Source organism: Bubalus bubalis, chromosome 3, assembly GCF_019923935.1.
Source record: "Bubalus bubalis isolate 160015118507 breed Murrah chromosome 3, NDDB_SH_1, whole genome shotgun sequence".
NCBI lineage: Eukaryota > Metazoa > Chordata > Mammalia > Artiodactyla > Bovidae > Bubalus > Bubalus bubalis.
Genome location: NC_059159.1, coordinates 51,141,588 through 51,154,190, shown reverse-complemented (window position 1 = coordinate 51,154,190; position 12,603 = coordinate 51,141,588). Strand labels below are relative to the sequence as shown.

At 38.1% G+C, this 12,603-nt stretch overlaps 1 protein-coding gene across 13 annotated transcripts in view; it reads right to left on the bottom strand.

Moving 5' to 3' along the window:
* Window positions 1-12,603, bottom strand: part of BCAS3 (BCAS3 microtubule associated cell migration factor) — a 589,835-nt gene that overhangs the window by 361,504 nt on the left and 215,728 nt on the right. For 12 of the 13 annotated variants that reach the window (XM_044939593.2, XM_044939594.2, XM_044939599.2 and 9 more), the window contains exons 15-16: window positions 12,156-12,420; window positions 4,350-4,403 (exon numbers count right to left, since the gene is read on the bottom strand). In XM_044939593.2, coding sequence (XP_044795528.2) covers window positions 4,350-4,403; window positions 12,156-12,420 — 319 coding nt within the window. The remainder of the gene's footprint in view (window positions 1-4,349; window positions 4,404-12,155; window positions 12,421-12,603) is intronic. The other variant, XM_044939590.1, reaches the window with a different exon arrangement.

Genomic DNA, 12,603 nt, shown 5'->3' with positions numbered 1-12,603 from the left:
AAAAACTACTTTTGATAGAAAGTCCTTGAGGGAGAAAATCACAAAGAAGAGTGATACCTGACCCTACCTGGGACCTGAGAATGAAGACTGCCACCTTCCTTGTGACTCTGCTGCCTTAGCAGAGACACTTTTTCTTAATCAGCTGGATTACTGCCAGGAAAGCATATTCAATGAACAGCACTGTCGCTTTATATTTTCTTTCATCCATGATTTTATCAAAGTGTACATGTTTTAATCCACTCCAAATTAGACAGGAGTGAAATATTATTGAACATTTGTTAATTCCTGACTAGGAAAGGTTCTCAGCACTGAAAAGGGAATGGCCTGTCTCGTCTGAAGCTGCCAACAACAGCAATGCCCACACGAACTCCACTCTATCCATTCTGAAACAGCTTCACTCCTGTGCTTCATTCTAGCTTCAATATTCTCACCTGCAAAAACACATCATCCAATGTTAATAACTCTTTCAATGAACCTTAAATCCCCTTCCTTTTCTCATCCTTCTCCAAATTCTAAATGTCATTTTATGCTAAGAACCATTATAGTTTCTATTTCTCAACAGAAACCATTATGGTTTCTATTTCTGTGTAAGCCTGGCACAGCACGGACCCCACCCGCTGTACCCTTCTGCAGTTTGCAAACTTCAAGCCAGTAGTCAGGCTTTTACTTCCTGCTCAGATTCTTAAGTTCAAGACTGCTCATGGCTGCTACTCCCAAGTCTCATAATTTCCAAATCTGTTTACTTGGGTCACTTCTGCAGACACTGGTCATTGAGTATCAGAATTTTCCTACTTAGTTATCTTCCTCACTGGAAAACTAAGGCTAAGCTTACCTGCAAATTGATAAGCCAAATCCTCTTATAAGCAGCAAAGAAATGGATCAAAAATTATAACTACCTTTTAAAGAGATAAACAATTTTACATCTATAGAATAACCAAAGAGTGAGATAATAAAGAAACATTCACAGAAAGGATATTAAAAGCATATTTCAGAAATTTTAAAACCTGCAGAAATAAAAAAAAGAACATACTGTAGAAATTAAAATGCAATAAGCAGGTTAGGAGATAAAGTTGGGGATATTCTTTTAAAGTAAAACAAAAAGACAAAGAGATAGAAAATGGAAAAGGAAGTTAGGGGTTCAGTGTAGGAGATCCATTATCCAACTGAAATGATTTTGAGAAAGGGGCAAAAAAAACCAAAACAGCAAGAAATAAATTATCAAGAATTGAAGCCTCTGAGTAGGAGCAGTGGGTGCAGGAGAGTGCAATTTTTCATTATAAAATTGTGATATCATTGTATGTACTGCTTTGGTACAAAAATTTTATTGAATAGGTAAACAAAAATAAAACTCCAAATGTCAGCAGAAAAGCATCAGGCCTAATGATGCCTCAGTAGTTGAGTGTAATCACTGCTCCCATAAAGTACAGAGATAGACCCTTGAGTAGCAATATATAGAGAAACAAAGAAAGGAACTGCTAGAACACACAGACACCACTCCCTCCAATGATTAACTAAAACATTTGCCTTCATTCAACTCCCTAAATTCATTCATAGGAGCTAGGTACCTGGATGAGATACTAAAACTAGATAATAAATGACAGCAGTTTATTTCAAAAATTCAATTCTGTAATAAGACTTTGAGGAATAAATCATAGAAAACATAATAAAAAGGAAGCTAAGTTATTACAAAATCTTAGACGGCTTCAATATCCATAGAACACCAGGTTCATGCCAGGGCGGCCATGACTGCAATCATGGGAAAGTTTAGAAAAGATCGCCCTCTAGAGGCGTGTCTCATTAACCATTTTAAAACAAAACTTGAAACCTGCAGTCTATGACGTGCCAAAGTTAAAATACAGAGAAAACACAAAATATTTCATAAAGAGTAAAGAGCAAAATAAAAAGTACCAATTTTGCTTCAAGTGATAACTACTTTAGCTAGAATTTATTTTAAGAGAAAAATATGCCATATTACAAATGATATAGACAAAAGATAAAATAGTCAAATAGACTGGTTTTTATTGTATTAAATTTAATATAAAGTAAAATTTAGAGATAATATAAGAGTTTTTGAAATATATTCCATAGGTGGTTTTATTTTTCTCAAAACTATCTTATCTTAAACTCCCTCTCAATTTTGCTATGAACCTATAACGGCTCTATAAAATAATCCATTAAAAAATCATGCTATCTTTATTTAGTAGATGGTTTCTTCAATTAGGGCTTCTGAAATAGAAGCACTTTGTTTTCAAGACAGTATTTATTATAAGGCCTCTCTTTTCAATCTACTTTCCCTAAAGAACTCATCTGCCCTCTCAGAAATAAGAGGGAGTGACATGAAAATATTTTAAGTATGCATAGTTTTTGTGCATAGAAATGTAAAGACAAAGATTATCAACTAAATTATGAGGAAAAAAAAACTCACTAGGAAAACTAATAGACTTAAAAAAAGAAATTAGAAACTTCACCAGAACTACAAGAAAGTACACACAACCAGTTAAAAGTACATGCAACCAGTTAAAAAAAAAAAACTACTAAACTATGATAGCCTAAAAGAAGATTTTTATCCATTTAACATGTATACACTATATATATACTCTGTGTCATATGAGGCATAAAATTTAAAGCAGAGCTACAGTGCACATGATTGATTTTTCTTGGCAAAAATTAAAACATACAAATGGAAACTTCAATCCACAAGTAAACAGTGATGTGGAAAGAGAAGTCAAGAAACATCACATTATTACTGATTGTCTTCAGGACGTGAAACTATATAAGGCTGAAACGTGTGGTTGCTTTGTATTTACAATTGTGATGTGGTCTGTATCAAGAAAACTACCGATCAACAAAAGTAAGTAAGTACAATAAACCACCAAATGAAGGCTATAAACAGAGTTTCTAACAGAAACAAAGAATGCCTCATGTAGATGCCAAGAAGAAAAGTGATGCTACCAGTTACTTAGAAGCACTTTATTAAAATAGGGAGACTTCAAGTCCAAGAAATTGGAGGCCCCATCTACAGGACTCAGAGTCTTATCAACTAATTCCATTTGAAAGAAGCAGAATCTGGAATTCAGATGCCTGAAGCTATGATTCCCTTGAGGACTTATGACTTAATGGGAAGGAGACACCTCTGAGAACCACAGAAGTGAATCCAAAACCTCTCTGTTGATGCAACGGAAAAAAAAAAAAAAACAGGAAAAAAACAAATTCTTTGAAAGCCCTATCATATAGTAACCGCCATATTCTTGAACCTAAACTGGAAAACTAATTTGCAAAATGAAGAAATGCAAAGGCCAGAGAATGGATGGATTAATTTATTCAACAATATTTCCTAATGTATGGTATCACATACATAAAGAAAGCTGAGCACCAAAGAATTGATGCTTTCGAACTGTGGTGCTAGAGAAGACTCTTGAGAGTCCCTTGGACAGCAAGAAGATCAAACCAGTCAATACTAAAGGAAATCAACCCTGAATATTCATTGGAAGGACTGATGCTGAAGTTGAAGCTCCAATACTTTGGCCACCTGATGTGAAGAACACTGGAAAAGATCCTGATGCTGGGAAAGATTAAGGGCAGGAGGAGAAGGGGGTGACAGAGGATGAGATGGTTGGATGCCATCATTGACTCAATGGACATGAGTTTAAGCAAACTCCAGGAGATAGTGAAGGACAGGGAAGCCTGGCATGCTGCAGTCCATGGGGTCAAAAAGACTCAGACACATTAAGAAACAATGTCAGAAATCAACTTATCAATTTTGAGTCTAATAATGCTATAAGATCCTATACATAATACGGTCACAATTATATTTCAGTCACTTATCATTGGATGATTTCTTCATTTACTCTCTTTTCTGCATATAAGGTACTATACAAAAATATGAATAGTGAACAGGTCCTATATACCTCATCAGTAATAAACAAAATTAATAATGAAACTAATCACAGCAGCTAATCTTTTCCTAAGTTATTTCATATGTGCCAGACACCATTCAAAGTGCTTTGATCCTCACAGTAACTCTCTAAGGGAGGTAATTTTATTATCCCCATTTTACTGATAGAGAATTAAGGCACAGGTAGAGCAAGTACTGTGTTTAAATTAAAGGAGTCAGAAAGTTACCCAGCTTCCACCACAGGAAGTCCGACTGCAGGTCCTCCAACTGACTCCAGAAGGAAGTCACAGTTAATAATGGAGATCATCAAAAATAATAGGTAGAAAGCAGTAAGCAATAAATCCAGATAAAGAACTTACAGAAGAAACAAATACTGGAGTTAGGCACTTTAGGTTAAGAGGGAGAAAGCACACTGGGAGCTGAGCTGAGCTGCCAAGATGCATTCAACATTTACCTGAAGAAATAAGCAGAAAGCAATTCAGGTGCAGAAACAAGGTGCCGACTGAAGCTGAAAAGCAAAAGCAAGTAATTAAATTTGCTTGAAGCATAAATAATAGTGGCACAAAGGGTTTCTTCATTCAGCAAAAACTTCCTAACTGGTAAAGGGAATGCCTCATCTCCCAGAGGACTACTTGCCTGTCTCCTTGAAGCTCCCAATACCTGCAACCATACTCACTTCCTGTTTCTATGAGAAAACAGAAGCAGTCTTCTCTTTGCCCTCTAGTGTGAGTGCACGCGTGCTCAGTCAGGTCCGACTCTCTGTGGACCCCATGGACTGCGGCCCGCCAGACTCCCCCATCCACGGAATTTTCCAGGCAAGAACACTGTAGTAGGTTGCCATTTCCTACTCCAGCTTTGCCCTCTAACTTTTCCCCATTTTCCATCAATGCTCATTGAAAAGCCTGTCAATGCTGGCCTCAAATTTCTCTCTTCCCATCCTTAATAAAATCCACCCCTATCAGGCCCCCACGGCTCCACCAAAATTGCCCTTATCAAAGCCACATGTCCTCTCTTGACTAAATGCAATGGCATTCTATCTTTTTCTCAGTCCTTATCTTAATTGTCCTATTGGCAGAATTTAACACATTAATCACTCCCTCTCTTTTCTCAGAAGAAAAAAAAAAATGTCTTCGTTTGGGCTCTAGGATTTCTCATGTGTGGCTTTCTTTCTATGCCACTTACTACTTCAAGTCGGAGGGCCCTAGGGCTCAGACCTGGGACATCTCCATCTTTTCATACTCATTCATTTATTAGGTGATCTCCTCCTGCTTTGGCTTTCTTTATCTATGCCTTCTCAACATTTATTCTCAGCCTGTTCCTTCCCACTGAACTCCAGATTCATAAAACCAACTACCTACCTAGCATCACTAGGTCAAGATGCCTCTTAAACTAAACATGTCCAAAACTTCTGATCCTGTCTTTACCCCCAAACCTGCTTCACCCCGGTGATCCTCATTTCCTGTGATAGCAGTCCCACCCTTCCAGGTGCTCAGGCCAAAAGCCTTACTGGTCACCCTGACTACTCTCTTTCCTCGCCTGGATTTCTGCGATACCCTCTTCACTGGTCTCAAAAGGCTTCTAATCTTACCAGACGGCAGACGGTGCATTTCCAGTACACGTCTCCATTCTGCAGTCTTGCCATGTCACTCAAAACCCTCCACAGCTGCCCCATTTCACTCTGAGTAAAAGTCAAAGGCTGACATGACCTGGCTGCACTTCCTCTCTGACCGCATCTTCTACTCTGCAGCTTGCATGATGTTTCTCGGCCACATGGGTCTCCTTGCCTCTCCAGGGACACTCCAGACACATTCTCAGCTCAGGGGTTTTCCACTGGCTGTTTCTTCTGCCTGGCACACGTTCTGCAGGTATCTGCATGACTTCCTCCTACACTTCCATCACGCTATTCAAATGTCATCTTCTCAGTAAGGCCTGCCGGAAGCATCCTAATTTCAAACTGCAGTCCTCTCCGGTACACCCTATTTCCCTTCCTTTACTTTGTTCCATAGCACATAAAACTACCTATTCATCCATCCATCCACCTACCATCTATCCTATGTATCATACATATCACTCCACTAGAAAGTCAGAGATGTTTTCCTCTTTTATTCACTGCTGTATCCTTAGAGCTCAGGAACATAGTAACATTAATGAAAAGTTCTTGAATAAAATGAAAGAATCTTACAGATGTTAAAATGAGAAGCAACATTACCATGAATGAAAAGTTCTTCATTCTGACAAGTAATGAATTGTTTTTATTAGAAAACCTTGATAGATGTTTGAAAACTTTCATTTGAAGAGTTAGAATCTACATTTTACCAAATACTATGTGAGGCACCAAGGTACAAATATGAACAAGAAAGATCCTCTCTTCATAGAGGTCAATTCACTGGGAGACACAGGCATGCCAATGAACAAATAACATATTAAAATATAATAAAATTATGTTCACAGTGCCAATACCAAGCCTGATAAAGAAGACACAACATCAAGAGATGTTTAAAAGAGGTTTAAGAGATGAAGTGGGAAGAAGGCAATGGCACCCCACTCCAGTACTCTTGCCTGGAAAATCCCATGGATGGAGGAGCCTGGTAGGCTGCAGTCCATGGGGTCGCTAAGAGTCGGACACGACTGAGCGACTTCCCTTTTACTTTTCACTTTCATGCATTGGAGAAGGAAATGGCAACCCGCTCCAGTGTTCTTGCCTAGAGAATCCCAGGGACGGGGGAGCCTGGTGGGCTGCCTGTCTATGGGGTTGCACAGAGTCTGACACGACTGAAGCGACTTAGCAGCAGCAGCAGCAGCAGCAGCAGCAGCAGCAGCAGCAAGAGATGAAGTGACAGTGTTAGCTAGATCAGAATGAAGTAGGGTTTTAGTAAACATTCAGGGAATAAAAAGTATTTCGAGAAGAGTATGTCAAGAAATGAATATATGTGGCCTTTTCAGGGAAGGGTACAGAAATGTAGGTATGGTGGGACAAGAAGCTGGGAAGAAGATAGAACCTTCCATAACATCCCAAAAGCATGGTGAAACACTGAAAAACTGAAAGTAGGAAAGTGGAAGAGTGTATTTATGGTTAACATAGAAAATGCTTCCAATAGTTAAAAGAAAAAAAAAGGGCAAGAGTCTACTGAAACAGATGAGGTAAGAAATGATGACAAGAGATCCTTAATCGTTTCTGTCGTGGACTACTTCAACAGTCCAGAAAAGTCTGTGGATTCTTTCTCAGAATAATACTTACAAATGCGTGGGATACAATACACAGAATTACAAAAGAAAACTGTATTATTATATTGAAGTAAAGCTAGCAATTTATTTTAAAAATTAAGTTCTGCTATAGTAACACATGTAAATAAATATTAAAAGCAGTAATATTACCTAATAATATATAAAAATTTTCAAGCAATGATGAGCATAAACCATATTTCAAAATATATCAACAATTCAAAACACTTCAAAATATATTTTTTGTATATGATACAAAAGCATCTGTGTTTTTATTGGTGACAGTGTTACAAGAACTGCTATTACTAGCATGTGTTGTCTACATTCATAGTAAAATAAAACATTTAACTTTGGGTAGGGGATCATAAACCTAAAGTTGAGATATTTTCCTATCCACGTTCATGGATCTTAAGAATGCCTTACAAAGACTAAGGTCCAGGCGACAAGATTAGAAATGAAAGAGATATTTAGAGAGAGTTATGTTTCAAATAAATAAACATCCTCTGTTCAGTAAAAAATGGCAAATAGATAAAATAATCCTAACTTAAACTGGATTGCCTCCAGAACGTAAAAAGGAAATATCCCTATATCAACTGTTATTTAACAGTTTCCTTTACTTTGCTAAAAAGAGCACAGACAAACAACGGTAATACCGCCAAAGCATGATTCATTTTCAAGATGAATCCCTCCCCGTTCAAAAGTTTACATTGTTTTTGACTAGCATCAGATTGTTTATCCACACAAACTGTAAATACATCATTTTTAGAACTAGCCAACAACAATGCCCACTTTGTTTTGACATGTACCGTACAAAAAGAACATAAAGAAAAATGACCAGCACTTGAATGTCTGCACTTTAAAAATGAGAAAAAAATGACAGAGTAAGCAGGTGAAATTCCAACTTAATAAAACTTCAGCACACATTATGAGGAGGAAAATGTCCCCAGAATTCCTTGTTTTCAAAGGGGAATTTAAGAACAGCTGTGTTGCCCAATAACCCATAATCTCCTCTCTGAGATGTCTTCTCTTAATTTTATGCAAAAATATTAAGAAAGTTGTGAAAGCAATAATGCTGAGAGAAAATAATATATTTTGACAGAGAATTCAAGTATTACTCTTCAAAGGTCTGATCTTTTACAGATGACAAATCCTTAACTGGTTGGCACTTCGCACTCTTCAGCAAAAATACACAGAAAGGTACTTGTTCAGCACTCAAGTATGTGCTTTTTCCCCTTAGACAAAAGCAGAGATGACCTCAATTTTCTGTGCATCTTATGCCTAAAGTCTAACACAGAACCTGGTATATGGTACCTTATTAGAGAAGGAAGAGTGGGAAGAAAAGAGGAGCTCAGAAGAACGCTCTCTGAAAAGGCACACATGGAAAGACTATACATTCTCCCTATTTTTCTACTAATACATCTGGTTCTCTGGTCAACCTAGCCAGCCAGTGTGCACACTGAATCTCTCTCCATGAAGTTTATAGTAAAAGTGAAGTTAAGAAAGATATGCAACACAAAAAGCAAAGCCCTTGAAGAACCTATGTTGTTCAATGTTCAGTCGCTAAGTTGTGTCTGACTATGTGACTCCATGGACTGTAGCATACCTGGCTTCCCTGTCCTTCACTATCTCCAGAGTTTGCTCACACTCATGTCCACTGAGTCGATGATGCCATCCAACCATCTCATCCTTTGTTGCCCTCTTCTCCTCCTGCCCTCCATCTGTCTCAGCATCAGGGTCTTTTTCAATGAGTCGGCTCTTCACATCAGGTGGCCAAAGTACTGGAGCTTCAGCTTCACCATCAGTCCTTCCAATGAATATTCAGGGTTGATTTCCTTTAGGATGGACTGGTTTGATTTCCTTGCTGTCCAATGGACTCTCAAAAGTCTTCTCCAGCACCACAGTTTGAAAGCATTAGTTTTTTGGCGCTCAGTCTATACCACCTCCTAATTATAGAACAAAGTTGTATTGTTGTTGTTTAGTAGCTCAAGTTATGTCCAGCTCTTTTGTGACTCCATGGACTGTAGCCCACCAGACTCCTCTATCCATGGGATTTCCCAGGCAAGAATACTGGAGTGGGTTGCTATTTCCTTCTCCAGGGGATCTTCCTGACTCAAGGATCAAACCCACATCTCCTGTATTAGCAGACTTTACTACTGAGCCAACAGGGAACCCAATGTGACAAAAGTTACACCAAAAATGTAAGGAATCATTTCTGAAGTAAAATGTCCTGAAAATAGCTGAAAAAATAAATAAATATCTCAAAGCTTTCTAAACCTTTAAACATGCTAAATACTTTTTTTAATGACTGTTTTCACCCAAGACTTATTGTAAAAGATTTTCATGGACCACTGCTGCTGCTGCTGCTGCTAAGCCGTGTCAGTCGTGTCCGACTCTGTGAGACCCCATAGACCGCAGCCCACCAGGCTCCCCTGTCCCTGGGATTCTCCAGGCAAGAACACTGGAGTGGGTTGCCATTTCCTTCTCCAATGCATGAAAGTGAAGTCGCTCAGTCATGTCCGACTCTTAGCAACCACATGGACTGTAGCCTACCAGGCTCCTCCGTCCATGGGATTTCCCAGGCAAGAGTACTGGAGTGGGGTGCCATTGCCTTCTCCCTCATGGACCACTAGTTAAATATAAATGAATCACAACTGTTCTTATAAAAAATAATAGAACCAAAGCACAAAACATCATCTAGGTAGAAAACAAAGATCCCAAGCTTGGGACTTCCCTGGTGGTCCAACAGTTAGGACTTCACTTCCTCATGCAGGGGTTGTGGGTTCCATCCTTGGTCAGGGAGAGAAGATCTCCACATGCCTGCCTTGTGGCCATAAAACCAAAGCAACATAAAACAGAAGCAACGTTGTAACAAATTCAATAAAGACTTTAAAAATGGTCCACATCAAAAAAATCTTAAAAACAACAAAGGGCCCAAACTTTTCTGAGTTGCAGAATTTCTCCCCAGGATTCTAGTTACAAATATATTTTTTCAGTCTATCTTAAAATTTCCTCCAAGGAAAAAATATATCTAAATTTATCTATTACATGTATCTTTAATTGACTAAGTATTACAAAAGCACATGTGTTTAAGCAGGAGCTAAAACAAATAAGGATAAGGATATATCCAGAACCATAAAGATACACTCAAACAAGTATTTGTACACACATGTTCATAGTACCACTATCCACAAAAGCTAGAAGGCAGAAACAACCCAAATATCCATCAATGGATGAATGGATAAAATACTGTGGAACATTCACATAACAGAATACTATTCAACCATAAAAAGGAATGAAGTGCTGATACATACTACAAAGTGGCTGTACCTCAAAGAAGCCAGACAAAACGTGACATATTTTATGACTGCAGTTATATGAAATATCCATATCAGGTACATCCACAGGGATGGAAGCAGATTGGTGGCTGCTAGGGACTTGGGCACAGAAAAGCAGGGAGGAATTTCTTAAAGAATATGCAGTTTTTGTTTGAATTGAAGAAAATATATTTGGAACTAGATAGAAGTTGTTGTTGTACAATTGCTAAGTCATGTCCAACTCATTGCAACCCTATGGACCACAACACACAAGGCTCCCCTGTCCTTCACTATCTCCCAGAGTTTCCTCAGACTCGTGTCCATTGAGTCAGTGATGCCATCCAACTATCTCATCCTCTGTCACTCCCTTCTCCTCCTGTCTTCAATCTTTCCCAACATTAGGGTCTTTTCCAATGAGCTGGCTCTTCCCATCAGAGGGCCAAAGTATTGGAGCTTCAGCCTCAGTATCAGTCCTTCCAATGAGTATTCAGGGTTGATTTCTTTTAGGATTGACTGGTTTGATCTCCTTGCAGTCCAAGGGACTCTCAAAAGTCTTCTCCAGCACCACAATTCGAAAGCATCAATTCTTCAGCACTCAGTCTTCTTTATGGTCCAACTCTCACATCTGTGCATGACTACTGGAAAAACCATAGCTTTGACTGTAAAGACCTTTGTCAGCAAAGTGATGTCTCTGCTAGATTTCCAAGGAGGAAGCATCTTTGAATTTCATGGCTTCAGTCACCATCCTCAGTGATTCTGGAGTCCAAGAAAATAACTACAACCACTCTGGTAGTATCTACCAAAGTCACGATTTGCATACGTTATAACCTAGTATTTCCACAAAAATGAGCACACATTTGCACTATAAAACAAGTACCAACATTTTCATATCTTCATTATACATAAGAACTCCACAAGAAACCACCAAAATATAAATCAACAGTTGGAGAAAGAATAAACAAATAAGTAGAAATATATTTATACAAATGGAATATGTAAGAGAAATGGAAATAAATGAATTAAACCTACATAGAAATATATGAATTAATCTCACAAACAATAGTGAGCTATAGTTCACTTTTTTTAAAAGGAAGTGATTACTCTAAAGCCAGAATCATGGTTTGCTTTTATGGAAAGGGGGCACAAAAATGGAGTTCTGATGTTTTATTGATTGATTAGGATTATGGTTATACAAGTATTTTCTCTAAAATAAAGTAACAACTTATATGTGTCTTTGGGATTTGGGGAGCTTTTTGTGCAACACATTAATAGAAATCCCACAGAGGTGTATTTTAAATAAAATGCAAATGCTGCTCTAAAATATGTATGACTCAAGACTATCCCCCTCCCACAATAGATATTTCTTAATGAACTACAGTACTGACTTTGGTTAAAGCCAGAGTTTTCTGGAAAAGATCTACAGATAAAAAATTCAATCTCTAAATTTATGAAAACGGTCTTGAACACATATTCCATATACATGGCATCAAGTAATCCTTATATAGTTAAAAAGTTAGGGAGTTAAAATATCATGGTAATGATCATCATCACCATTATTTAAATTTATTAAATGATTTAATATATTAAGAATGTCCTCAAATGAACCCAAGATTTTCTTTGTATGAACAGATTAGAACAACGGGTTTATCTTATCCCAGATCTCAAAAATTAAAAGTAAAAGGGAGAAGGCCTGTTGGGAACAGTGAAGAGAAAACTGAGTTTACCATGCAGAGGGGATCCAGAGGGGCTGCTGGATAGACCTGGAACAGGGCTACAGCGACCTCCTTGCTTAGACGTCAGTTCCTGTTCAATCTCTTCCAGCCCAGCACTCTTCTGGAAACGGCTCATACGATTCACGACTCGTGGTGACATATGCGTTCGAACACAAGGCTGGCCACCATAAGGGTTGATTGGGAAAACATGGGAAGTGCCCCGGAGTGTACTGACCACAACCCAGCGACAGTCATGGCTGAAGCATATGTCTTGCACCTAAAATGAAACATGGAAAAACACAGAAATGACCGAAACTATTCAGATTTAATGAAGAATATCACACACATATTTCCAAATATAAACAGAAATGCTTGCTTGGTTACCAAATTTATCTCAGATCAGGCTATATTTTCAAAATGCTTATCTTAAAGATTAGACTCATTCTGAATAGTGATCAAA